Source organism: Ochotona princeps, chromosome 2, assembly GCF_030435755.1.
Source record: "Ochotona princeps isolate mOchPri1 chromosome 2, mOchPri1.hap1, whole genome shotgun sequence".
NCBI classification, from domain to species: Eukaryota; Metazoa; Chordata; class Mammalia; order Lagomorpha; family Ochotonidae; genus Ochotona; species Ochotona princeps.
In genome coordinates, this window is record NC_080833.1 from 15,050,847 (window position 1) to 15,078,225 (window position 27,379).

Below are 27,379 nucleotides of genomic sequence, written 5' to 3' on the forward strand. Positions count from 1 at the left end.
AGGAAAGATTCAGGTTCTTCTTGATAGGAAGGAGAGCGCTGGAATTGGACTCCCTTGAACCACAGAGAAGCCATCTACAAGATCACAGCCCAGCGGTGGCTGTGTGGACACAGGGCCCATCTTCCCTGCTTCAGCAATGTTACCTCTTGGGCTAACACCCAGTCAAAGGGCTTTGAGTATCCTCTCTGACAGAGCTTCAGGTGAGCATCTAGAGACTCAACACCTGCTTCATCCCTGTCCAGTTAACAATTGAAAAACCACAGTTCTGAAGCCAAAAAGCTGCCTAAGCCTAGGCTCTCCCAAGTCCTCTAGCTCGTCCTAAGAAGGACTGAGCACTGAAGACTAGGGCAGTCAAAGACCACCATGTGTAAGACCATTGTTCTTTGTCAGGCTGCCCACTGAGTGACTGACAATGGCTAAATTATTGCCCATTGATGATTACTTAATCTGTGCCTGAGATGGTTTCCTCTGCCCTTCCCTGACTAAATAGACTGTCTAAACAATGGCACATCACTCACCTCACTAATGTGGGACATTACATCGTTAACTTAATCTTTATTGGTCATTAATGAACTTTGTTGGCTGAGCAGAACCCAGATAATGTGGGAAGAACAAGTTTCCACATGGTGTTCCAAGCTGTGAGGTCTGCAATCCGTTCTGGGCTCCTGAGCAATGGATCCGGCATCCCACAGGGAAGAGGTGCCCAAGTGAGCTGAGCAAGCTGATGTGGCTCTTCAGAGTGAGTGAGTGTCATCCATGGCCAGGTGTTGCTCTGGTAACACATCTGGTACTGGATTGGAAGTGGGAGAGACTTTAGGTACTAGCACTACTGAGCTGAGGACTCAGAGGAGCAGGGTACATGAGACCATGATCCTTGGAAAGTGACTGAATCACAGCGCACTCCCTCATTGGACACAGACCCAGTAGAATTTATTCAGTAATTGTTTTTTTTCTATCATTTAAACTTTCTCTTTGTAAATAATGTAGGATGTACTTTGCCTGTAGGTAGCCTCTCTTTTGGACCGGAGTCTTAAAAATGAAGCAAATATTTTTCCCTGACATTTTATGAGTATTTAATTTGTTCACTTCTATTTACCCATGATGGCTGATACGATCGTCTTGGAACTGTCAATCAGCAAGGACTGGAATCTGTACTACTAGCATTCTGACAAGTTACCCTACACTGAATTGGGAGCAAGGGAAGGGGGCAGTGCTTAGAATCTGGGTCTTCATCTGAAGACTTTTTTTAGGCTTAGGACCACCCTGGTGACAACTCTTAAAGTGGTACAGTTTATATTTCGTCATCATCATAAAGGAGATGAAGATGAACAACAAATATAAATGCACACAGGTTTTCTTCTCTTTTACTTCTTCATAAACTACTTTGCAGACCTCCGAATTATTCTGCACACATATTTGGAGAAAGCTGACTCCCACAATTTTAAAACCGTCATCTCTAAATTATGTATGTTAATCATACATTTATTCTTATAATATAACCTCTGCACGTGACCCATGAGATCACAATGCTTAATAACCCTCATGGTCTGTTTTGTTGTCTCTAAATTTTCTCTTTGTGCCTGAGAGTCTGACATGATTTTTCTGAGCATTCCAGAATGGATAATGAAGAGTACCTAGAGACTCAAAAAAGTCAAAACAATCAAGGAATGTCACTGCCAAGTGAGATGATGGCTGATTGGCAAGAAGCCTTCCAAATACTGATTTCCTAGGTCCTGGTGCTACAAGAACCTTCTGCAGTTCTTCCACAGAGCCTGAACACATTCACCACGCTCCCCCCGCCAACTGCCTGCACCCACAGGCAGAGGTTCTGAACATTCCAATGTGAAGGTGCAGCTCAGCCAGGGACATCCTGGGATAACTCTAGGAGTTGTTGCAAATGGCTGAGACCTGATGGGCACACATGGAGCATGTTGGAAGCCTAGCATACCCCATGCCGTCCTGGAGTCAGCATCACTGGTTAGGTCTCACTGCTTCTTGGTCCAGATAAGTGGAAAGTAAGCGAAAGTTCCTCTTCAGAACCATTGTTCCCTTTAAACTTTCTTTGACTGAGTGTGATAAAAACCCATCAGAGCCTGTGGTTGGACCTGTCCTTTGGGCAAGGCAGCTTTATTTCCTGGGACTGTGCACTCCAGAAGTTTCTCTGCCTGCTGGTTGTACTTTTCACAAGGATTAATGTTTCTTCTGCCTGCTGCCTCCGTCTTTTGCACTTTTTGACCTGCCTTAATGTATTGATCCCAGGTTTACATGTGGCACGCAAGATAAGCTATAGCCTGTGTTGCCAGAATCCTAATGAGAGCATGGATTCAAATACTGGCTGCTTCACTGCTAACACGGCTCCCTGAAAATGTGCCTTTGAAGGCACAGAGGAAACCGCTGAGTACTCAGGTCCTCTCCCTACATGGGAGATGCAAGTTGCAATTTAGGGCCCTGGTGTCAGCCTTTGCAAGCCCTGGCTCTTATAGCCATTTGTGGAGTATGCCAGTAGATAAATCTCACTTGTATCTTTCTTCTTCTTTGCAAGTCTTCAAAAAAAAATGAAGAACATCTTTTCAAAATAAAGTAAACTATGAAGATATATGTATATTGTTCCTATGTGTTCAAAAAAGCCATCAACTCTGACTTTCAAAATCCATGCTTCTGGCTTTGGGGCCTGAATGAGAGCTGCTGTAAGCAAACTGAAAACTCCTGGAATTACCTAAAATATCAATGTCTGTGTCCACAGCAAACACACACCATGGGAACTAACTAAGCTGACAGAAATCAGTAACTGAGAAGGTGAAGTTAGCAGGAGAGGTGTGACCCAAAGATCTGGGGCTGTGGTGTTCTTGAACTGCCAAACACAAGCAGTCCTGACTTACGCTTCTAGCCTCAGGATTTAAATTGGAGGAAAATGGGGCCCGGTGGCGTCGCCTAGCCGCTAAAGTCTTCGCCTTGAACGCCCCAGGATCCCATATGGGCGCCGGTTCTTATCCCGGCAGCTCCACTTCCCATCCAGCTCCCTGCTTGTGGCCTGGGAAAGCAGTCAAGGATGGCCCAAGGCTTTGGGACCCTGCACCCGTGTGGAAGACCCAGAAGAGGTTCCAGGTTCCCGGCTTCGGATCGGCAAGCACCGGCCGTTGTGGCTCACTTGGGGAGTGAATTATCGGATGGAAGATCTTGCTCTCTGTCTCTCTTCCTCTCTGTATATCTGACTTTGTAATAAAAATAAAATAAAATAAAATAAATTGGAGGAAAATGGAGAAAGAGGTCACACAGGGCCATTATCAGCGCAGAGCTCTCACCTGAGCTGTGCGGCTCACACTTCCTCCATCCCCAGCACTGGTTCTCCTACAGCACTCTGGTACTGCATACTGCTGTTACAGATGAGGGATTGATCCACTGTGCCACAACACTGCCCCACCACATAAAAAGGTAAAAGAAATACATGTGGAAAAATCCAATAACACGGAAGGCGATAAAAGGAAAAACTAAGGACTTTCTTATCAGCGTTAACATTTCATATGAATGCTTCCAATATTATGAATGATACACATATGAGCAGACTCATGTTTCTTTTCTATTTAGACAAAATACTATGTACTTTGCTGTACAATTTTTCATTACCTAGTAAGTCTTACAGATTTTATGTTATGAACAAAAATAGTTTTATTTGAGAGGAAAGTTTGCTCTAGTAGCCCTGTGTTTCTATCCAGCAGTCACTTTCCAGGCAGAGGTGTGAGGTGGAGGACAGGAGTACACCTCTGTGCCTGTGACTCCTTAGTAAACCCTATAAGATGGGCACAGAATTGTCCATTTATTTCTAGGTTTCTCTCTCCACACATGTTCTATGACCCTGACCATCTTTGGCAGTGATGTACAACCGAGATGAAGGAAGTAAGCCTGGACCAGTCAGAGGCCAGGCAAGTGGGAAGCACGTTGGGTCCGTTCCTCTCCTTTCTCTAACTCCAAGAAGGCCCAGGTCCCTGGAAAAGGCTACTGATGTGGGTGCAAGTGGATGTGGAGAATGGGAAGGGAGGAGGGCCCTTATTAGGTCCTGTGGAGGTTAACCCAGAAGCTTGTATGGAGCCCTGAGGATGGTATTCCTGACAAGTAATGGGCCAGGACCAGCCTCATATGGGTAGCAATATTCTTTTTAATTTTTTTATTTTATTTTGATGATCTTTACATAGTTGATTAGGGCACAAAGGGTCAAAGCCTATAAGAAATTGGGTAAGACCATTGTTTCCATGCTTTTTTTCTTTTTCTTTATCTGGGGGAAGTGGAAGATAAAGGGAGAAGCTCCACCCAGCCTCCTAGCCATTCCAGGGACCTCAATGGGGCATGCTCCAAGGGCACTGCTCAAGTGCTTCTGATAATTCAGCAGTTCTGAATTGCTGCCAATTCTGCCATGCCAAGCGTGATGAATCTCTCCAGAATCCATTGGCTGACATAGTCCACTTTAGAGTTTCCATTTGCCCAGATTTTCACTGCCAACAAATGGCTGGGGTAGTTGATTGGTTTGTTCTGTCCTTCATCCTCTGTTGTGGTACCAGGTGTCCCTCTGCAGGCTCCAGTGGACTGCCATATTGTCCATGTGCAAGGAGTAGCAATATTCTAAACAGTATCACAGCACTGTGCCAACACTCGTGCCCAGGAGAACTTTTTCTTTTCATTTATTTTTATGAACTTCCCTCTGCTGATTCACTCTTCAAGTGGCCATAATGGCTGCGCTGCACTGATCCAAAGCCAGGAGCCCAGAGCTTCTTCCTGGTCTCTCACACGGGTGCAGGATCCCAAGGCTTTGGGCTGTCCTCAACTGCTTTCCCAGATCACAAGCAGGAAGTTGGATGGAAAGTGGGGCCACCAGGATTAGAACCGACGCCCATATGGGATCCCACCGTGTTCAAGGTGAGGACTTTAGCTGCTAAGCTGCAGTGCCAAGCTCCAGGAGAGCATCTTTAGTGCAGCTCCTGCTCTCTGCAATCAATCCTACAGTCCTTGGGTAGACAGCCATGATTTGCCAGCTGTAGCCTTGACAGAAAATACACTCCAAGGTTTTCTCATTCCATGTGAGAAGCATCCAGGAGAGTATCATGTGTGGCACAGGGGATATCCCAAACAAAAGCTGCCCCTGGGGGCACACAGGAGGGCAGACAGAGCATGGAAACCCAAGGCAACACACCTTGACAAGGGCTCAGCTAAGTGCCCTGGGAATTCAGAAAGGTAAGGATCACTTTTGGTCATGGGAACCTGGCTTTGTGTTGGTTCATGCATCATTATTGAACATTTCTGAGGGCTAGCGGTGGACCAGGTAATTAGGTAAAACAACAAAAGGAAGTAAGGTCAGAACCCTGCCTATTCAAGGTGGTTGGGGCAGTATAGAAACACATCACTCCAACCTGGTGTGTCCCGGGAATGAGGAAAAGGAATAATCACATACAAGCAGGGAGTGGTTGCTGAGACTGGCCTGGGGAGACTTGCAACCAGGGACCTATGCTGATCCTTAAGGAGAGTGCTGGAGACTGGCAGACAGGAAGGGATCAACAGAACTTGCAGAGGTGGGAAAGGGTGCAAGGATAGTGCTGGCTAAAGGCACAGTCCATAATGGGAAAAAGCATGGACCTGGTATACATCCACTCATGTCAAGATGCTTTCTATGGGTCATAGTCACTTCTGGGACATTGGTCTCAAACTACTTATGCTAAAAAGTCAAACAATTTGCCACCAAAATAGTGTCCTTCCATGCAGGTTAGAAAAATGAATAGTAAGAGAAATACTTCGGGTCAACTACTAAACTACAGTTCAGAACAGTTTCTATCCAGCATAGAACTGTTATTAAGGGACCAGTACAGTGGCATAGCAAACTAAGCCTCTTGTGCAGCACTGCTATCCCATGTGCTCACTGGTGTATTTCCCCCTACAAATCCAGCTCCTGCAGATGGTCTAAGAAGGCAGCATAGATGAATACACGACTCCAGTTCTCGAACCCCTGCACCCACATGGGAGACCTGGAAGAAGCTTCTGGCTCCTGGCTTCATTTGGTTCAGCTCCGGCCATTTGGGGAGTGAACCAGCAGATGAAAGATGTTTGCTTCTCCTTCTCTCTGTAAACATGTCTTCCAAATAAAAATAATTAGTTTAATTTTTAAACTTTGTAAGTCATGGTATTCTCTAAGTATATGTGTTGTGCCACCTTTAAAGAACCTCTGACTGAGGTTATGGTGTGCCTTCATTTTTAATATTTTATGTTCACAATTACATCATTTTCTCTAAAAGTAAACTTCCTGTTTGCCCTTTGATTCTGCACTGTGCGTTCTTTAAATATGTATACTGCAATTAGTTTGGTTAAAAACATAGATTGGTAATGCCAGGGTATATTTAAGAGTTCATGGAAAATGTAACTTAGAAGATAAGTAGGTTTGGGTTAAAAAATGTTTGAAATCCATGCATGTCAGATCAGTGACATAAAGCATAGCTCTTGGGGTGAATGGGCTGGTGGTTAAGATGCCCATGCTCCTGACTGGAATGGCTGGGCTTGGTGCCCAGCTCTGCCTCCTGACTCCAGCTTCTTGCCAGTGCAGACTCTAGGATGCAGCCAAGTTTGCTGAAGACACTGAGTTCCTGTCACCCACAGGAAGACATGCAATGAATTCCCAGCTTTGTGTACATACTTGGCAAGCGCGAGAACCAGGGCAGGGGAGGGCTTGGTGGGGTGGGGGGTTGTGGGTCGCTCTGATTAGACTGCAGCTCCCACTGGTTTACGTGAAGACCGAGTATGGGATGGGCAGGATTGGCCTAAGTTCCAACACCCATCGGGTTTCATAAAACATGGAGCTGGAGACAGAACTGACCCAGCAATTACAACTGCTACTGTGTGCATAGGCTAACTGGGGTAACAGACTGTGCTGGACCCTGTGTTGGCAAGCACACACAAGAATCAGGCCTGGGATGGCATCAGATGAGGTTTGTTTGACGATTCCCTACCAGCTGAACTGCTGGACTCAGAACCTAACCATGGAGAGTTGCAAGTCCTATGGGCTGATGTGTCAACCATGGAGAGTTGTGTCACAGCTGGGCCTCCTCAGTGGCTCAGATGGAGCAGAGGACAGAATATCCAAATATACATGGAGGATGTGGCAGTACATCAGAGCCACCAGAGGACACCTGGTACATTGGCAGAGAATGGAGGACAGAACAAATTGATCAACTACCCCAGCCAATCATTGGCAGTGAAGATCTGGGCAGACAGAGACACTAACGTGGATTATAGCAGCCAGTGGATTCAGGAGAGACTTCATCGTGATTGGAGTGGTGAGTTCACCAATTCAGGACTGTTGAACTATCAAAGCCCCTTGAGAAACTCATGCTATTGTGAATTTTTATTTGTCTTCCTATTGTTAATTTTGCATTGTGGCTAATCATTTAACAGGGATGTGAGGTGATTGTGTAATGGAGACTATCATGTCCAGATGTGAGGATGCAGTGCAGTGTGCATCTCTACTGCCAGATCAAAGATGGACTCCCAGTGAAACTATTAGCTGTATCTTGACAAAAGGATGCTGCACTCTGCCATTGTCCATGTCCGCAATGGTGAACATGTGACTATTTATGAAGAGCTATGCTATAGTACTAATATGGGGGAATTCGGTGTGGGGGAGGGGACCTGGGGATGGGGCAGGGGATATTCCCAGCTTTGGTCCTGTCCCAGCTCTGGCCGTTGCAGGATGTGGAGTAGTCAGCAGATGGCAGTTCTCATCTTTGTGTCTTTACCTCTGTATTTAAAAAAAAAAAAAAACCCACACCAATCGTAATTCTAAAAATAAAGTTTTGAATAAAGCTGACTGGGGTCGCATCCATCCTCTGCCATTTATTAACTATGTAAAGCCCAAATAAAGTATTGACATTGGTTTGCCTATTGTAAAATAAAGACTGGCTACAGTGCTTACCTCAAAGTATTAGAGCAAAGAAGCAAACCAGCTGGAACTCATATAAAGCATTAAAGATTAAGTTTTAGAAAAGTAATTCATTTTTAATTAAGTAAAAAAGGTAGAAATGCGCAGTAGTAGAGACAGAGAGAAGAAAAGACACAGACATATTCCATCTGCAGGCTCACTAATGTCCATAACAGGGGCTTCTCCCTTTGCTTCTCCCCTCATTCCAGATACAGAAAAAAAATATTATATCAAGTGTGGAAACAATGGTCTTACCCACTTTCCTGTAACCCTTGACCCTTTGTGCCCTAATCAACTATGCAAGATTTTCAAAATAAAAAAAAATACATTAAAAATGCCCACAACAACTCACAGCAACAGCATGTTGAAAACCATCCTTCAGCCTAACCTCAGGAATCTATAAAAACAGTTTAAAAAGAACTTCACCTCTCTCTCTCTCTTTACTTTTTATTTTACCAATGTATATTTTTATCTACTTGATAAGCAGAGCCATAGATAGACACACACACACATTGATATATGGGAAATCTTTTCTTCTGCTGGATCACTTCCCAACAACCTCAATCACCAGGGCCGGGTCAGACAAAAACCTGGAATCTGGAGTCCAGCCAAGTTTCCCTGATGAGTGACAGGAACCCAGGTGCTGCAACCATCACCTGCCTCCCAGCAGCAGCAGCAGGAGCTGGAGGGGTGTAAAATGGCAGAGACATTAGGGCACTCCTGCACAGGATTTCACAGTCTCAACGCAGCCTTATACTGAGCTACAAAGCCTGCTCCAGAAATGCTCACTTAAAGTGATCTGAAATTTGTGGAAGAATTAGGGTTTCTTGCTCTTGAGTGGGAAGGCTGCATGTGTGTGCTCCTCATTAGGAGTAGCTAGGTTTATTGTTCAAAGCGATGAATGTGCCATTGTTTATTTGGCAATAATTCACCTAAGACCTTGCTTAGTACAGGAATTTTACATTTGACCTAAGGATGTTTTATTGACAACTGATTACTCTGAAGAGGAACATAATGAACTGGACATAAAATGAGGCTTATTCATATTGGTTCTGAACACTTACTGAAATGCAGATTCGGCATTTAGCTGGTCAAAGTGTTTTTTAATTATCTACCTTTTCTTCCCCACTAATACTGCCTCCAGTTACCTCCCTAAAAAGTATTTCTTAGCCTCCATGGGAAAGAGATAACTGATGTTTTTCAATGACTGGACTGAATTCATTTCTCTATGTATCTCCTCTTCCTACTCACTTTGGTGTGGGAGAAGCCATTCAGCTCCATCCCCGCGCAGGACCTGGTCTGGAGTGAGGCTCCAGCCATCTGAGAATCCATGCAGATGTAGAAGGTGTATGCAGTTCACCCTGGGCAAAGGACAGGTTGCTCTTTTCTGATCACAGCAGCCACTGCCCCCAGGTGCCTGGGGAGTTGAGGAGCAATGTGACAGTCACACATGTGAAGTGACTCTGAAAGACAAAAACTTCACATCTGCTGTCTCGCTCCCCAATGACTGCAATGGTTGAGTCTGAGCAGAACAGGGTCAAAACCCAGAATTCTAATCAAGGTCTTCTATATGGGTGCCAGGGCTCCGGTCATTTAAGCCGCCACCTGTGGCCTCCCAGGTGCACAGCAGCAGGGAGCTGGAATCAACACCTGCACTAGAGCCCAGGTGCCTGATACTGTGAGAGGGACGTTCAAAGCGTTGTATTGAGATCCAAACTAAATCCTGCTGCCTATTTTTCATTATTTATCTATTTTCATTGTGTTTGAAAGACAAACAGGAATATAGAAACTTAACACAGATATACAAAAATCATCCATCCCTGAATTCCCTTTCCAGAAACCTGCACCACTTGAGATAGGCCAAGTTGAAACGCAGAACCTGGAACTCCTTCTAGGCATCCGATAAGGGTGACAGTACTGGTATCACAGGTGGTGTCTGAACCCGTTATAGCCCAGCATCCATTTGGAAAAACAAAGTTTGTTAAAAGAATTATTATTTCTGTTTCAGAACCATCATTATAATACAACCTTACTATAGCTACTGCCGTTTGTTTCACTGAGTGAGTTGAGTCAGCCATATGACTTCTCAATTTACATAACCAGTATTTTATTACAGTGCTTAACATCAACCATGACAGCATAATTAAATCATTATATTATAAAATATAAATTTTTATCTATTAGGTAACTTGGAAAAATATGTATGAATATGGTTGTTCACACAATTATAGATCATTATCTGGACTCCTTATTTGTTTCAGATAGTACACAAATAGTGTTCCTAAAATGTAAGATAAGCAATGTTTGAATTATTTCAGGTCATGTAATTTATTTGTTTTGTTTATCATAGGACCAAAGGAAGTGTTAGCGCATTTCAATAGCTCATAAACCAGTCAAGTTGATGTTGAGAGTAATTTTAGATTTTAGAATAATGTCTGTGTGTGTTGTGTTCAGAATCCCTGAAAGATGTTTCCACAGGAAATTTAATGTCAATTATATCCCCAAACTAGAAATCCATAATGTGCGTGGGTTTATAATTAAAGGTTTGGAGAAATCAGGTCATCACAGAATCGGCTTCACGTGGTGCTTTTTCAGACTTGTTTGGTGGGATTCCTGTTTTTATTCCCTCATGAAATAGTCCAAGTGGAGACACTGGTGTTGGGTGACTTAGCAATCTCCAGGCAGCTCATAGCTGTTGCTGTGCCTGCTGACAGTTTGCGATGGATGTCTTCGTTTCCAAGGGAGGTGAATGATGGAGACTTCAGCAGAGGCAGGGATTTGATTTACTCCTTCTGTGGCCTAAACTCCAATGAACACCTCTTATGGCTGCCCTATTTGTACTTTCTCTAGGGGTGGGACTGACCATGATGTGTACAAAACACATCTTTAGGGAATCTCCCAGGACAGTAGCTCCATCTCCATTTAAGTCTGAATGACGGGGGACTGTGCCATGGCTCAGTGGGTAAATCCTTGCATTGCACACTCCAGCATCGAATATGGATGCCAATCGTGTCCCAGCTGTTCCACTTTCCATCAAACTCCTTGCTTGAGGGTAATAGAGGATTGCAAAAAGCCTTGGGACCCTACCCTCTTGGGAGACCACAAGAGGCTCCTGACTTTTATCTTCAGATCAAGTCAGCTCCAGCCATTGTAGCCAACTGGGGACTAAACCAGCGGATGGAAGGTCTTTCTCTGCCTGTCCTTTTTTTGTAAATCTGCCTTTCCAATGGAAATAAATGAATCTTAAAAAAAATAAATAAATAAAAATGAAACTGAGTAAGGGCTTGTACGGGGAAGTTTTTAACGGTATCTGGTGCCATTGCCATTCCACATGGAAATACCAGACAGTAATGATATTTTTTAAACTTATGCATAGATGTGAAAGAAATGAAAGTTTTCTGCTCCGCATCCAAGTTGCATTAACACTACTCACACTGGTCTTGTGCCACCATCTGCTCCTGGGACAATGAAGGAAGCAACCCAAGACCAAGCTGGGACTCCAGGGCAACAGAACACAAAGCTAAAATGTGTGGGCCAACAGTGGTGGTGCCGTGCAGCTCAACTAACCAAGCAGTGGCTGCCCCTCCTTCCAGCTCAGTGAGAAAACCCCTGAGGATGAGCTTCATGAATGAGATGCTCTGCTGCTTTTGGCCCAAAACTTCCTGAGAGTATAGTACTCTCCAAAAATGGGTTATAGGGGAAGGCAGATTATGACCAAGCAATGGAGAACACAGTACTGCCAAGTGTGTGTGTGTGTGTGTGTGTGTGTGTGTGTGTGTGTGTGTGTGACAGTCATCTCATCACATACACACCGTGTGTGTTGATGATCACTGTGTACCGTCTTAGAGGAGCAGTTTAACTGGGGAACATTAATTTGTCACAATCCACTTGGTGCCTCTGTCAGTTCCAGGCTTTGTCTTTCTGGAACTCCTCCCTCATCCCAGGCCCACCTGCTCCTCCACTGCTCCCATCTGGACACATGACCAGTTCTACAGATTGCACCTGCCTACCCATGTGGCCAGAGCCCTATTTACATTCTTCTTCACTCAGCAGCCAGAGGTCCACTGGGAAAACCCAAGTTGGATCCTGCTGTTCTCTCATCGAAAACCCTCCATGTCTTCCTACGGGCCCATGGCACCTGTCCCATCCATCCCCTCACCTCCCACAGAAGCCCAAACCCTAGATGTTTCTCTCACTGTGCTGTGTTTGGGCAGGAACAGGTTGCATTTCCAGGTGTCTAGGACAGCAGCAGTGGAGAAAGATAGGAGGAGAGGAGGACAGCCATGGTCAGTCTTGCCCTTCACCTTCTACCTGCTCTCCCCAAAACAGGCCTGGGCTGGCCCTGCTTCTGTTAGGCATGAGCCTCTGGGTAATTGCCCACTTTGCCCTCTCTGTCCTGCCATCCTGCAGGTGACATCAAAGCATTTCCCTCACCTGAGTGCCCAGTTCCATGAATTTCAGTCAATTGCAGCTCAAGGAGCTGAGACTCCTGTTTTCTCTGACACAGATGGGAAGGAAACCAACAGTCTCGGAGAAGCACTGAGACTCGATACTTGCTCCAATTCAGCCTCTCCACTGGAACATCTTGTGAGATTAAAATTCTTCTAATTGTGTGACTTAAGTCGATCTTCCTGCAACTGCATCTACAAATGCCTGTTTCCCAACACAGCCTAGTGATGTCTCCCAATGCCTTTCTCTGTTTCTTTCATGGTAAGAGGTTTTCTCCGTGTGCCCAGACTGCAGAATGAAAACCACCTCTTCCCTTATCCCTAGCAGCCATGAGGCCAAGTGCATAGAGAGGTAGGCACAGACTCCAGGCTGGGTGCTCAGCGATGAAGCCCGCCCCTCTTCTGTCTTTGTGTGACTGTGGGCAGGGAGTGCTGCCTACCCAGGGAGTGCTGGGCTGAGTTCCTCTGCTAGAGCTGCATTCACAAGGCCTCAGACTCACATGGCAGTCCTGTGAGCAGTAGTTCTAGAGGCCAGAACTCCAGCCTCCAGATGTCAGCAGATGGTTTCCTCTGAAGGCCAGTAGGGTCTATCCAGGCCTCTCCTTGGCATGGAGGAGCCACTCTCCTACACTGTCTCCCCATGCCCCCATTCCTCTATCCACAAAGACCTCCATTCTACACTTCCCACCAGCCCCAACTCCCCTTCTACTGCCTGATCAAGTTGCTAATCTCCCACCTGAACTTCCACTGCCTAGTGGAAGCAGTTTGCTTTATTTCAGGCTGAAGATACAGTCGAGCTCACCCTGATCGTCCCTGTTTTTTCCTTCTTCCAAGGAGGGGCATGGATAGGGAGCTTTATGCAGTTAAAAAAATATATTTTTGTGTCCGGCGTGATAACCTAGTGCCTAAAGTCCTTGCCTTGCACGTGCCGGGATCCCACATAGACACCAGTTCTAATCCCAGCAGCCCCGCTTCCCATCCAGCTCCCTGCTCACACCATGAGAAAGCAGATGAGGACAGCCCAAAGCCTTGGGTTCCTGTACCCCGTGGGAGACCTGAAGAAGTTCTAGGCTCCTGGCTTCAGATTGGCTAAGCTCTGTTGCATCCACTTGAGGAGTGAATCAACAGATGGAAAAATCTTCTCTCTGCCTCTTCATCTCCCAAACACCTGGGCCATCCACTGATGCCTTTCCCGGCTCATCAGTGGGAGTCACAGCAGAAGTGGAGCAGCCATGGCACAAACAGGCATACACGAATGATGTCATTGCAGGCAGCAGCTTAACTAACTCTGGAAAAACGCTGCTCACTACCAGGGATTTGGCTCCCACTGCTCCTGCACAAGATATTCCCAGAAGTGGCCATGTTTTGGTGCAGCAGGTTCACCTGACAGCAGCTTCCATATCATAATGTGGGCTCAAGTCCAGCTCGATCTGCTTCCCATCCAGCACCCTGCTGATTCTCCTCAGAAACCAGCAAGTGATGCCGCAAGTAGAGTGAAGGACATGACTCAGAGCTGCTTGGGAGAGTGAATCAGCAGATGGACAATTTCTCTCTCTCTCTCTCTCTCTCTCTCTCTCTCTCTCTCTCTCTGGCTTTGAATAACTAATAAATGAATAAATAAATACTGAAATAAATAAATACCTTAATAAGAAGAATAACTAACTTTGCAGCAGTCCAACCTACCTAGGAGCCCTCCAGGCCCCAAAGTTCTCACCACTCCCACCTGCAGGCACTATCCCTTTGCATTTGGGCTTTCACAGCAGAGTTGTGTTAGCCACAGTCTTCACCCCGGGACCTGCTCTCATCATCCACATCTGAATTGGTGTCATTCAGTCTTCATGGCCACTGTTCCTTATTTAGAATCATAGAGGTTTTCAATAATGTCGTTTGAATCCTCAAGACTATGTGGGACACAAGAATGGGCTGGATCTCAGAAGCAAGGCACTCAAGGAAAGATGCCAAGATACAAAGGTGCCTAATGTATGCTTCAAACTGTTCATGGAGATTCTGCGAAAGGCAGGACCTGCCTGGCAGCGGGCCTTGTTCCAAGGGCCTGGTGTCAAGAGTGGACCTTAACAAGACAAGAGGGAGAGTCAGAGTGGTGTGGTGTCTGTGTCATGATCATGGTGGTGTCAGGACGGTAGATGCATGACAAGTCGTTTAAGGACACCCATGAATAAGGCCAGTTTTAGTGTAAGTGAGAGATGAATTCTAGGTGATTCCCAGTAACAGGGTCATGAAACTTTCGGGCAAGCATGGGGACTGAGACCTGATGGTTTGGAGGGGAGTGTCCATAAGATCTAATTGGGCCAGACTGATTCACCAGCCAAATTAGGTATCCTGAAAATGGCTGTTAGCATAGAGCATCACTAACTGCCACACACCAGTCCACACCAAAGCTATGAATGGGGGCCTGTCTGGCAGAGCTAGGTACCATTACTTGACTGGGTGGTAGAATAGCGGACTGGTCACATTTGGCAGGGTCAAGACACTAACCAGCACACGAGAGAACTTGGTCTGGGGGTAAACTCTGTGGGAGAAGTGTGGGCCCAACCCTGTGGAAATACAAGTCCTGCAGGTTAGCTCACAAGCTGGGATCGCGGTGGGCTAAGCTAGGAGTAACCATAGCACCTGCCATCACCTACGGGTAAAGGAACCGATGGCAATCTGGGCAGGTCAAGGCAGCACTACCCAAAGGTGCATCCTAAAATAGGATGTGGGGTGGGCCGAGCTGCAACTGGAAGGGGGTGGACCCGGCAGGGCCAAGCAAACTTCAACTCACAAAAAAAAAAAAAAAAAAAAGAATGCAGGATGGAGCATATGTCATTCTGACCAAGGCTCTTACCCCAACTGCTGTTCATGAGGTAGAGATACTATGGCACAGCATTGAAGGCAAAGGTTGAGACAGGTAAGGGGCTAAGCCAACTGGGTCAGAGCACCCACTGGCACGTCTGCAAACTTGGGTTGGGAATAGACTCGGTTGGGGAGCTGTGAGAGTATACCCTTGCTGGGCTGGGGTTCCCATTGGTGAGTGTGGGGGCTAGAGTGGGGGCTGCATTCTGGTCTGGATGTGGCTGCAATCTCCCTAGGCACAAATGTGGACTGGGACTGGGTGCACCGAGCTAGGCTAGACGCCAGCACCATCTGGCACTCTAGAGAATCTGGGTAGATGTAGGATGGACTAGGCTGGGTCTCTGCCCCTACTGAGCCATGTGTGAGCAGTGTCTGGGTATGGGCAAGCCTTGGCTGGGATGAAATAACCAACATTAAGAAATGAAATGGATTGAAGGCCAGCAATGAGGGAACCACCAGTACGTGCAAGACCTGGCATAGGGAAAGGTTCTGAAGGAGGAGCTTGGGAAACTCCTCTGTCAGAACACAGCTCCTACAGGTGAGCGCAAGAACCATGATATGGAGCAACCCAGACCAGGTCAGAGGAAGATAACCACCGTCAGACATATGGCATAGGTCGGGGGAGGACCAGATTGAACCAGTTCACATCAACAGCTGGCGAATCCAAGCACCAGAACAGAGTGTGGGTCAGGCCAGTTTCGGTCGCACACACACCAGTGCACATTAAGGAATGCCAAGGTGAGCCGAACCAGAGGTGGCTGCAGCACCCAAACAGCACACAAGAAGGGGGGTGGGGTGGAGGAGGCAAAGCCAGCAGGGGAATGTGGACTCCCCTGCTGGACAATCACTCCCATTGGAGAGCATGAGTTGGGATGGGGGCAGACCAGACCAGGCAGGGCTGCAACACCTGTGGGTCTCATATGAGTTTGATTTAGGAAGAGCCAGATTGGGCTAACTGTTCCGGCTGGTGCAAGCAAAAACTAGAGTGGGTAAGGGATGGTTGGGCTTTGCCACATCATCAGATGGCAGAGGCTGGCACTAGAGGCTAATTCTGTCAAGTTAAATGCCAGAACCACCAGGAGAGTGCATAATCCAGAAGTTGGAGTGGCTTCAAGATAGTGGGCACCTCCATTGTGGGTAACCACTCCCACTTTACAGCATGAAAACCAGGACAGGGGCAGGGTTGGCTAGACAGAAAGGCATCTGCCAGTATGTGTGTGGGCTGGATAGTAGGTTGGTTGGGTTGAACGAGGCTTCAATGCCCATTGACAAGTACCAGAGCTTAATGGAATGTGGGACAGACTGAACAAGTCTGTGGTACATACTGACATGCATGGAATCAGGGTAGGGAGCAGGCCTGGTGGGGGTTACGGGGATTCGCCCCAACTAGGCTGCAGCTCCCACTGGTTTGCATGAGGATCAAGTATGAAGTGGGTAGGATCGAGCTGGACTACAACACCCATTGGTTCAAGTGGCTGACAGGGCTGGAAACAGAACTGACCCAGTAATTGCAATGACCAGCATGAGCATAAGCTGATTGGGGTGACGGACTGTGCCAGATCCTGTACTGGCAAACTCACACAAGAATCAGGTTTGGGATCATCTCAGGTGAAGTTTGTTCAGAGATCCCTCCAACTGAACTGCTGATCTCAGAACCCTAACCATGAAGAGACTAAGCCAGCCAGTGGATTCTGAATAGGTTTCATTGCGATTGGAACAGTGAGATTGGCAGCAGTTCAGACCTGTTGAACTATCAAAACTGCTTGAGCAGGACCCTCGGAGCATGCCTCACATCGGGGACCTGGGATGGGTGGGAGGCTGGGTGGGGCTTCTCCCTTTGTTTCTCCCCTGACCCCACATACAGGGAGAAAAAATGATATTAGTGTGGAAACAATGGTATTACACATTTTTGCTGTAGCCTTTGACCCTAATCAACTAAGTAAGATTATTTTAAAAAAATAAAAAATAATAAATTAAAAAAACTCATCTTAGTTTCCAACTGAATACTTGAAGATTTAGTCATATGCCAAGTAACATTTTAAAAATCCAGCACAAAGCTTTGACTTCTAGCAGCAAATAATCTATCCCGTGTCCCAGACGTGAGCCAAACATCATCCAGAGCCTATGTTTCTGAGGCCTCTGTTTCCATTTTTATGTAGTGCTTTTTGTGATCCAGGTCAAGTACATTTTAGTATTCCAGTTGTCTTAACTTCTTTTTTTAAAAGATTTTTTTATTGGAAAGGCAGATTTGAAGAGAGAGAAGGAGAGGCAGAGAGAAAGATATTCTGTTCACTGGTTCACTGCCCAAGGTGCCATAACAGCCAGAGCTGAGCTAATTCAAAACTAGGAACCAGGAGCTTCTTCCACATCTCCCAAGCAGGTGCAGGATCCCAAGGCTTTGGGCCATCCTTGACTGCTTTTCCAGGCTACAAGCAGAGAGCTAGAAGGGGAGTGGACTAGCCAGGACATGAACTGGCACCAAGGTCATGTCCCATGGAATTCAAGCACATGCAAGGTAAGGATTTAGCCACTGAGCCATTACACTGGGCCCTGTCTGAAATTCTTTAAAATTGTAAGAGTGGGTGTCTAGCATTGTGGATAAAATGTTCAAAATGCGGGTTATGAATCAGCTCCTATTCCTGCCTGCAGAGGCCAGCAAGTGAAGGCCTGGGAGGCTGTGATGATGGTTCAAATAATCTTGTTTCTGCAACCTATGTGGGGGACCTAGATTGAGCTCCTAGTTCCCAGCTCCATGCTCAGTCATGCTGGGGAGCAAACCAGTGGATGGAATGGATCTGTGTGTGTCTGTTTCTCTCTCTCTCTCTCTCTCTCTCTCTCTCTCTCTCTCTCTCTCTGTCTCTTAGTGTGTGTATGTATGTGTGTATGTGTGTTATAATTTCTCTCTCCCACTCTGTGTATCTCACTTTCTCTACTTCTAACATGAGCAAAGTCAGTATGTGTGGACATTTGGCACAACAGTAAGGATACCTCTTGGGACTCCTGCATCCCATATCTAAGTGCCTGGGTTGGAGTCCCAGCTTGGCTGCTGATCCCAGTGTCCTGCTGATACACATTCTGGAAGCAGCAGGTGATGGAATCAGCACTTGGGTTCGTTCCTCACACATGGGAGACCTGGATAAAGCTCCAGAGCTCAGGCCTCAGGCAGCTCAGCCGCTGCTGTTGCAGTGCCGGTATTTGGAGAGTGAATCAGTGTACAGAGGATTTTTGTCTCAATCAGTCTCTTTCTGCCTCTCTTCCAGTCCCCTAAACCAATCTCTTTGTTGAGGTGGATACAAATCTTGATCCCATATTAGAGATGGTAAAGCTGAGACTCAGAGAAGTGAAGCTGTGACCCCAAGGACTCAGAGTTGAGAGGCAGAACAAGCAACATATGGGACCAGATATGAGGGTTCCGGCACCTGTGACACTTCCTGAGGTAGGTGGTATGTTCTGATGCCAACTTTCCATCCTGTTGGCCACCTGGTGCCATCTATGCAGCCACACAGTGAGTTATCTCTGAGTACTTCCGTTGACTGCCAGTCTTCCATGTGCAGCTGGTGGGGACTGAGGCCTTGGACCATGGGAGATCCGGTGCCCCACCACCTGTTCTGGAGTGAGGCCCAGTCCAGCCCCCTCCACCTGTCTGTGCCCTATATTAGAGGCCAGGTTCCGTTTCTCCTTCGCTTCTTCTCCAGATCCACAATGATCCGGCTGCTGAGCTCCCTCCTCCTTGTGGCCCTGGGTAAGCCCCCCGCCTGAGTCTGTGCTCCCTGTGCTGCCCTGGGCCAGAAGTCCTTAAATCAGCTCCCAACACTGGGTCCTATTATCCCAACACCGGTTTCCATAGCAAAGGTCCCAGTGTGAACCTGGGTATAGTAGTAGGAGCTTTCAGCTTGGTGCTGGGAAGCAGAGAGAAGGGGAAACAGGAGATGGACCAGCTCAGGAGGACTGGCTGGAAGCAGCACCAAGGGCAGTGGACAGAGTCCTGGGTGGGGATGAGCAAAGTCTCATGGTTAAGAGTCTGGCTCTGTGCTTAGACCACATGGGATGGAATTTCCACTCCTCTGATGAACACTCTACTCTCCACTCACACTCCCTCTACCTGGCTCCATAGCCTATGATCAGCCTTATCCTGCCCTCGGCCATGTTAAGTGGCAGCTCTGTCCCCCTCCCATGAGCAGATTCAGCCGATGGACCATCATGGTAACATGACATTTACTGAGTGCTGACTGTATGCTCAGAATACTGAGGGATTTTTCTATAGGTCCTCATGTCTTTCTCATCACAGCTCCATAAGGTCAGTACTATTGTCCCCATTTTACACATTGTGTCATTAACCCTCAGAGAGATAAAGAAGTTCATCCTAGTACAAGGGGCTGGGCTGTGCTCTGAATGCAGGAGATCTTATTTCAAAACCTCTTCTGAAAAACTGGTTCAGAAAAATTTACTGGTGTGTTATATTTTTGATAGAGAGAGGAAAAGTTGAGGCAGAGAGAGAGAGACTGACAGACACACCTGTCCCTCCCTGGGTTGCTCTCCAATGCCTGACTGAAGCCGGCAGTCAGTGGGGGCTGGGGTTCCAGCACTCGGGCCATCATTTCAGCCTCCTAGGGCGCACAATGAAGGGAGCTGGAACTGAACACACTGAGTCAAAGCACAGACCAGCACTTGGTGTGGTCTGTGGGCTGTCCTACCACAGCACCAATGCCACCCTAAAGCCTCCACTCTTGGGGACAGCAGCCAGCACTGGGAGAGGGCTCCTTGTCCCAGACTGTGTGAAGTGAACCCTCCTCAGGCACTCCATTTTGTCTCCGTCCTTGGACTCCTGGAACTCAGGAAAGCCCTGTTGTAGTCCCAGTGCTCACTTCAAAGGGGGTTGCTGAGGGTCAGGGAGTGAAAGGGGCTTCAGGACTAACACATCCTGTGTGGCACTATGGGATTGGGAACCTGCCTGCTTTCCTGTTGGGGCCCCTCTGACTGACGGATGCCACTTCTCTGCTCTCCTCTCTAGCCTCAGGCTCACAGCCAACAATCAACAACCCCTCCAGCCACTTCTCCAACCCCTCCAGCCGTGTGGTCAATGGTGTTCCTGTAAAGCCCCCCAACAAGTATCCCTGGCAGGTAAGAGCAATCCCAGCTGTACTGACTCCCACTGTGGACACTAGACTTCATGTTCTGATTGCAAAGTCTCAAATTCTGACCCCATAGCTCCCTTTGCAGCCCTCACATCTGCTTCATGTGTTCTAGAAATCTGAAACAGCCAGCCTCACACAGAGATTTTACCCATGCCATCTACAAACCTGGCTGGGCTGTTCTCATGTTGGACTGCAAAGACAGAGAATGTGTCCATGGCCCAGAGTGTTCTTGGGGACATTAGCAAGCATGTTCTGGGAGGGAGCAGAGAGTGAGTGCTGCAGCCCTGTCAGCCACATGGCTTCTCCAGCAGTGACTTAGCCCTGCCACTGCAGCAGGAGAGCAGCCAGAGAGCATGTGTGCCTGAGTGAGCGGCCTGTGTGCAGTCAGCATCTGTGTGCACACAGACCACAGCCAGCCTGGAGCCGTGTTCTACAAATCTTGATCTTCAGGGAGATACTGAGAATCGAATGACTAGGAAATGATAAGAGAGGCAAGGAGTCAGGATGAGCTGTGCTTCAGAAGCTCTGAGAAGTCTGGAAGAGCTGAGGTGCAGGAGAATGGGACCTGAGAGAGCAGAGGATCTTAGCAGCTGTCAGGAGACTGAAGGTTCAGAGATTCCCCCTGTGCAGAGCATGTTGAGGTCCTCAGGGGAGAGACTGAGCATCCCAGTGACCCCTGGTACAGTAAAGGGCCTCTGTGAGCAGGTGTGCAGGTTGTGCACTGCGTCACTCAGAAGGGGCTGCTCTTCTCTGTGAACACACACTGCACAACCTACAGTTGTGTCCTAAACCTCTCAGAATCGTCCTCTCTGGACCTCCAGGCTCTCTTGGAATATCAGGTGAGTGGAGGCTGGTCCTTAACCTGTGGAGGGACCCTCATCGATCGGTGCTGGGTTATGACTGCCGGCCACTGCATCTCGTGAGTTCTCCTTCTGCCCCACCCCTGCCCTGTCCTTTATCAAGTGTGAGAGCCAGGCAGCCCAGGCCATGGGTGGTTATGCGGGGCTGGCAGTCAGATCCAGATTGACCTCCCTCCCATGGCAGGAGCGGCCAGAAGTACCGGGTCATGTTGGGAGAGTACAACCGCTCAGTGATAGAGGGACCCGAGCAGACCATTACTGTGGAAAAGGCCATCGTGCACCCGCAATATGACAGCAATGATGTAGCCAAAGGGTGAGTGAGCTCCCAGCTGGGACGGGGCTCCTGTGTTCTTCCCTCCATGACCACAGCTCATCTAGTCCCTCACCTGTGTCTGCGTGGCTCAGCATTTTCTGGTGAGAAATCACATCCAGGAGTAGAAAGCTTTAAAACATAATATAGGACTTAGAGATGATTGTCACGGAAACCACAGTGCACCCCCGCAGGGAACCAGTGGCCATTCAAAGTGAGACACAAGAGAAATGTGCAGAGTGACAGCAGGCAGAGCAGTGGTCCTCGTGGTGTGGTCTGTGGGGCACCAGCACCAGGGTAACCTGGGAGCCCTGTGAGTGATGTCAGACCTCAGGCCTTGCCCAGACATAGTCTCAGAGCCTGGGTTTGTGTCCCAGAAAAATGGCTGAATTTTTTAAATTATTAATTAATCAACAACCCCAGCCATGTATTGACAGTGAAAATCTGGGCAAACGGAGACTCTAAGGTGGACTATGTCAACCACTGGATTCTGCAGCAATTTCATCATGCTTGAAATGGTGACACTGGCAGCAATTCAGAACTGTTGAGTTATCAAAACCACTTGTGCAGGACCCTTGGAGCATGCCCCACATCAGGGACCTTGGATGGGTGGGAGGCTGGTTGGGGCTTCTCCCTTTATCTCCCCCTTTACCCCAGATACTACTACTACTAATAATAATAATAATCATGTGGAAATGGTCTTACCCACTTTCCTGTAGCCCTTGACCCTTTGTGCCCTAATGTAATTTCAAAAAAATTATTAATTAATGTTTATTTGAAAATCCATATACTGATTTAAGTCCAAAAGCCTACAAGAGTTACAGCTGTGCCAGATGAGGCCAGAACACTGGTAATCAGTCAGGATGCACAAGCAGGAGACAGAGTTCAGGCAACTGTGCCTCCAGCTGCTTCCGCAGGTGCACATGAGGAGGAAGCTGGAACGGAGCAGCTGAGACTGGCACCTGGCACTGTGATGGGGATGCAGCCACTCCCTGCTGGACTACCTGTGCCCCAATAACTGTGTCACAGCCCTCCAGAGCGTTCTGATACAACTGGAGGGTGACACCAGACACAGTTATAAAAGCCAAATGGTGAGGGCTTCTGGAAGCTTCTGAAGTCTAACAGTAGAAGAAAGTAATATCAGGGGTCTCCAAGGACACCAGGCTATATATGACTTTTTTAAAAAAGATTTAGTTATTACTTGAAAGACAGAGGTAAGGAGGTAAAGAGAAATTCTCTACCCACTGGTTCAGTTCCCAAATTGTCGCACTGGCCAGAGCTGTGCCAGCCTAAAACCAGAAGCTTCTTTCAGGTCTCCCACGCTCGGAGAAGGGGTCTCCACTGCTTTCCCAGGCCATAAGCAGGAGCTGGATCGGAAGAAGAGTAGCCACAAATTGAACCATCAGGCATACGTAATGCCAGCACAGATGGGATCTAAACTGACATGCCACCATACCAAGTTTCCAACTGACACCTTTGTCCCCACAGCTATGACATCGCCCTCCTCAAACTGTCCAAATGCGCTGAGCTGACGGACGAGGTCCAGCCCGCCTGCCTCCCTCCTGCTGGCTACATCCTGCCCCACGGGACGGAATGCTACGTCAGTGGCTGGGGCCGGCTCTCCAGTACGTGTTGACCAGGGACCATGGCAGAAGGACAGAGCCTGGGGGCCAGGGACAGATTTTCCTTCAAGTTTGGTCTCAGGGATTTTCCCAAACAACGTGCTCAGCAGAGCCTCTTGAAGTCTAGATCAGGGATATAGAGGCGCACAGAATATGAGGATGGTATAATTGGGCGACGCCCTCAGTCCAGGAGAGCCGTGGGCCTCCATGGCCCTCCCTGGGCTCCTAGCCTGCCCTCTGGGCCCTCATTGCTCTCTGTCTCTGCAGCCAATGGACAACTGCCAAACATACTGCAGGAAGGGCTGCTGCCCGTGGTGGACTATAAACACTGCTCCCAGCGGGACTGGTGGGACTTCTATGTGAAAGAGACCATGGTGTGTGCTGGCGGGGACAAAGTCGCTGGTTGTTATGTAAGTTGCTCACTCTTCTATGAGGAATAAGGTCCTGGTGTCCCTCTGCTATTCATGTAGGTGGAGAAGCTGTCTTTTCTGCTGGTCAGTCAGGCTACAGGTCAGGCAGCACCTGGAGGAAGTCAGCACAGCCCACACATCCTGAAAACTGTCAGAGCTAACAAGCACTGCTCACCTGGGACCATCACTGTCCCTCCTCCTGCTCAGGCTGCCCCATCAGCACACCAGGGACACTCGCACCACCACCTTGAGGCACCCACTCTGGGTTCTGCAGGGATCCTCAACCACTGTGCTGTGGGAGCTGAGTCCTCCTAGGCAGCAGGGAAGGTTCTGCCAGCAGGGGGCGCTGGCGTCTCTGGGGCTCCCTCTGTGCCAGGGGCTGTGCTGAGGTCCTGTCTGGGTCCCTTCCTGCTCAGCAGCTGTGGTAGCACAGCCCCTGCTCCTGCGCAGATGAGGCCCTGAGGTGGGGGGAGGTGCAGCAGTGTGTGTGTGTCTGCAACCCCCAGGTCAGGGACAATTCCTTCCGCCTGAGATGTGTCTCAGTCCCCACTTCTCTGACCATCACAGGGTGACTCTGGAGGACCCCTCAACTGTCCTGGAGAGGATGGTGAGTGGGAGGTCCATGGCACTGTCAGCTTTGTTTCTGGTAATGGCTGCGACACCATAAAGAAGCCCACAGTGTTCACCCGCGTGTCAGCCTACATTAACTGGATTAAGGAGGTAAGGTCTGCATAGCAAGGAGGGCTCCAGGCTAGGAACTCTCTGACATGGGGCCCGGTGACAGGGTGGTAGGTCTGATCCTGGTGAGGGGCTGCAGGGATCCTAGAAGGGCAGTGGGGGAGGGCCTTGGGGACATTCCCGAGGGGCACAGGAGTGTGTTCTGCTCTGTGTGGCCCCAGAACTTCCCAGGCTTTGGGTGGAGCTTTGCACTTGCTTATCAGTGAGGGTTTCTCAGTGTGTCATCTGGTTGGTTCCTTACTTGTCATAGAGGAGAGAGGGACACACCGCCACCTGGTGGAGGAGATGTGAAATGAGCAATTATGGTGAGGGATGGTGAGATTTGGGGTGGGAAAAACTGAGGCCCTAGCATCTCAGCAGACAGGTGGGCACAGAGGGTTAATGTTGCCCATGATAGCAGCAGTGACCACCACTCCAAGATCATGTAAATGTGCATTAGGGACAGAGATGGAATCCTTGAATGATAGCTAATCCTGAACAGGGTAAGTATTGTGAACACCACTGCCATTAGAGAAAGAAACCGAGGCTCAGAAAGGGAAGGTCACTCTCCCAGCTCACACAGTGGTCAGGCTGGGAACTGACCCTGCTTCCCTTTGACAGCAGAACCCATGATGCTAACCAGTATGTTCTGTCCTCTCCCTGTTCATTTCCAGAAAATTGAAAACAACCTCCCATGACGGGCTGATCCCACATGTGCTATAAAGAATAAAAATCTCTCAGCAAGTTCTTAGTTGGGTCTCTTTCCTTCATTGCCTCTTCCCCTCTGGCTGTTTCTGAGATCTGAGAGCTGATTTGCAGAGATGAAACCAGAGGCAGCCTCTCATGTGAGGACAAGAAAATCCTGGGGCCCAGGGAGAAAGAGTCATGATGGAGTGACCACCCTCTTGGATTTCCTGGGACTTCAACTGAGGAACCTGAGGCAATCCCAGGACAACTGGGACACACAGGTGCCCCAGGATAGAGTCCCCAGAGAGCAGTGGCTTTTCCATGCAGGTAAGACACAATACACAGTGATACCTGTGGAGAACTGAGCCTGCCTCCAGCTCGTGGTAGAGTGGAAGAACCAGGGCTTTCTGCCTCCACTGACTGGCAGGAGGAGGAGGGCTGTGGGCATTCATTCACTCAGCATCATTCATTCCCATTTCAGAGGAGGGCTCTGAGAGGCAGAGAGATGTGGGTCCTACTCTGAAGTGGTTCATTATTTAAAGAGAAATAGCACTGTTCTGGTATATCAGGTAAAGCCTCTGCCTGAGGTGTTGGCATCCCATATTGGCACTAGTTCAACTCCTAGCTTCTCCACTTCCAACCCAAGTCCCTGTATATGGTCTAGGAAAATAGCAAAGGCTGGTCCAGATCCTTGGGCCCCTGCGCTCACTTGGGAGATATGGGAGGATTTTCTGACTCAAGTAGTGTTGCTTCTCCTCCAGGGTATGTCATAGAATATCTTCCCGCTCCCCTAAGGACATATGTGGCAGGTGGCTTGCTTTGACCAGGGTGAAGCATGAAGACACATGGTGGTTAGCAAGCTCTCATTGTGGCTCCGTGCTGATCAGCCTGGGCCCAGAGTGAGCAAACGTTGATCAAAGACTCCTCCAGCCCCTAACAAGACACAAGTTGTGCGGTCCTCACCATCAACTTTTTAAGCATTGTCTGCTGTAGGGGTTGGACCTACCCTATCTCAGTGATACCCTGGGTCTGGTGTTCATCCTGCCCCTCCATCTGGTGTATTGCTTATTCAAATGCACACACAACACACTGCATTGTTGCGGTCTTTAAAACAAGCCAGGCTGACATACCAATGTGGGCACTTCTCACAGGTCCCTGCTATTTCTGTTCTCACCCACTACCCCCTCACATACAACAACTCACACCATATTTTCTACGGTCACTTCTGATGTCTCAGTCTCCCCTATAAAGCCCTGCTCCAGAAATGACTCCCACTCTGAGTCTTACCAAAGCCAAGAGCTAGTCTGCAAGGACTGAGAGCAGGACAGGTACCCAGGCAGAACAGATGTAAGCATCATGAGCAGGACGGGTGGGGCTCTGGAACACACAGACCGTGGTCCTTGTGACCAAGGCACACACAGCTCTGGTAACACATAACCAGGAGGTGTGGCCAAGGCACAGCAGGCCTGGAAAGGCTGAGTGTCCACTTCTTCCTGAGGGCCAGGAAGGACCCTTGGAGAGTTTTCCATAACAGCTTCAGGATGACAGATGAAATTAGTGGGTAGATGGTGGACCCCAGGATACATCCCTCCAGCCTCAGGAGAGGCCTGCAAACAGCTGTGACCCTTCTCACCACACACAGGTAGCCAACAGGCAGGAAATCGTACAAACACTGCCAACAATTTCATCAGCAAGTAAATTTTAATTTTTAAAAAATCTTCAAGAGTATACAAATTTTTTACATAAAATCTAGCTACTTATTCGTTTTTTAACTGGTGTCTCTGGCATCAAGGTTCTCTTTTGACTCCCAAATCGCAGAAAACCAACACCTTTTGACACAGCACAATGTCGCTTGCTCAGTTTCCTTTTGACAGTGATAAGACCATTGCTTCTAATGTGTCTGTTTTAATCAGAGAATGTCAACAATTTGATTCTCATTCAGAAACCATTGAAGTGTCATTCATTCACTCCTTAAATCTATAGTCAACAGTTCGGTCCCCACTCCCCCAAGGAGTTTATTAGTGCTCACATTTTAGAGACTTCTGCCTTAGGAAATATTTCTTTAATTTAATTTTGTTTCTTTGAAAGGCAGAGTCAGAGAGAGAGCATGAGACAGAGGGAGAGAGAAATCTTCCATCTGCTGTTTCGCCATCCATTTGCCACAATGGTCAGGGTTTAGTCAGGCTGCAGTTAGGAACCAGAAAGTCCATCTAGGTCTGCCACATTTAGGTCTCTTACTCCTTAAGGGTGACAAGACCCAGGTACTCAGGCTGTCCTCCACTGCCTTCCCAGGTGTGTTAGGAAGGAGTTAGCTCAGAAGTTGATCAACCAGGATTCCACCCAGTATACTATCATGTGATCTGGCACATTATAAGGCAACTTTAAC

General features: G+C 48.0%; 1 protein-coding gene across 1 annotated transcript; it reads left to right on the top strand.

Annotated features, from left to right (window-relative positions):
• Positions 1-20,316: 20,316 nt before the first annotated feature.
• LOC101517336 (proproteinase E-like) lies at positions 20,317-25,004 on the top strand. Its single transcript, XM_058661028.1, has 7 exons — positions 20,317-20,373; positions 21,209-21,306; positions 21,432-21,560; positions 23,046-23,182; positions 23,447-23,589; positions 24,157-24,309; positions 24,981-25,004. Exons 2-7 carry the CDS (start codon positions 21,284-21,286, stop codon positions 25,002-25,004), a joined length of 609 nt encoding a protein of 202 aa, XP_058517011.1. The 5' UTR covers positions 20,317-20,373; positions 21,209-21,283.
• Positions 25,005-27,379: the final 2,375 nt, after the last annotated feature.

Coding starts and splice junctions, on each gene's coding strand:
- LOC101517336 (XM_058661028.1), top strand. CDS start 21,284: ATGACTGCCGGCCACTGCATCTC. Junction 21,561..23,045: donor AGCAATGATGTAGCCAAAGG/GTGAGTGAGCTC, acceptor TTGTCCCCACAG/CTATGACATCGCCCTCCTCA. Junction 24,310..24,980: donor ACATTAACTGGATTAAGGAG/GTAAGGTCTGCA, acceptor GTTCATTTCCAG/AAAATTGAAAACAACCTCCC.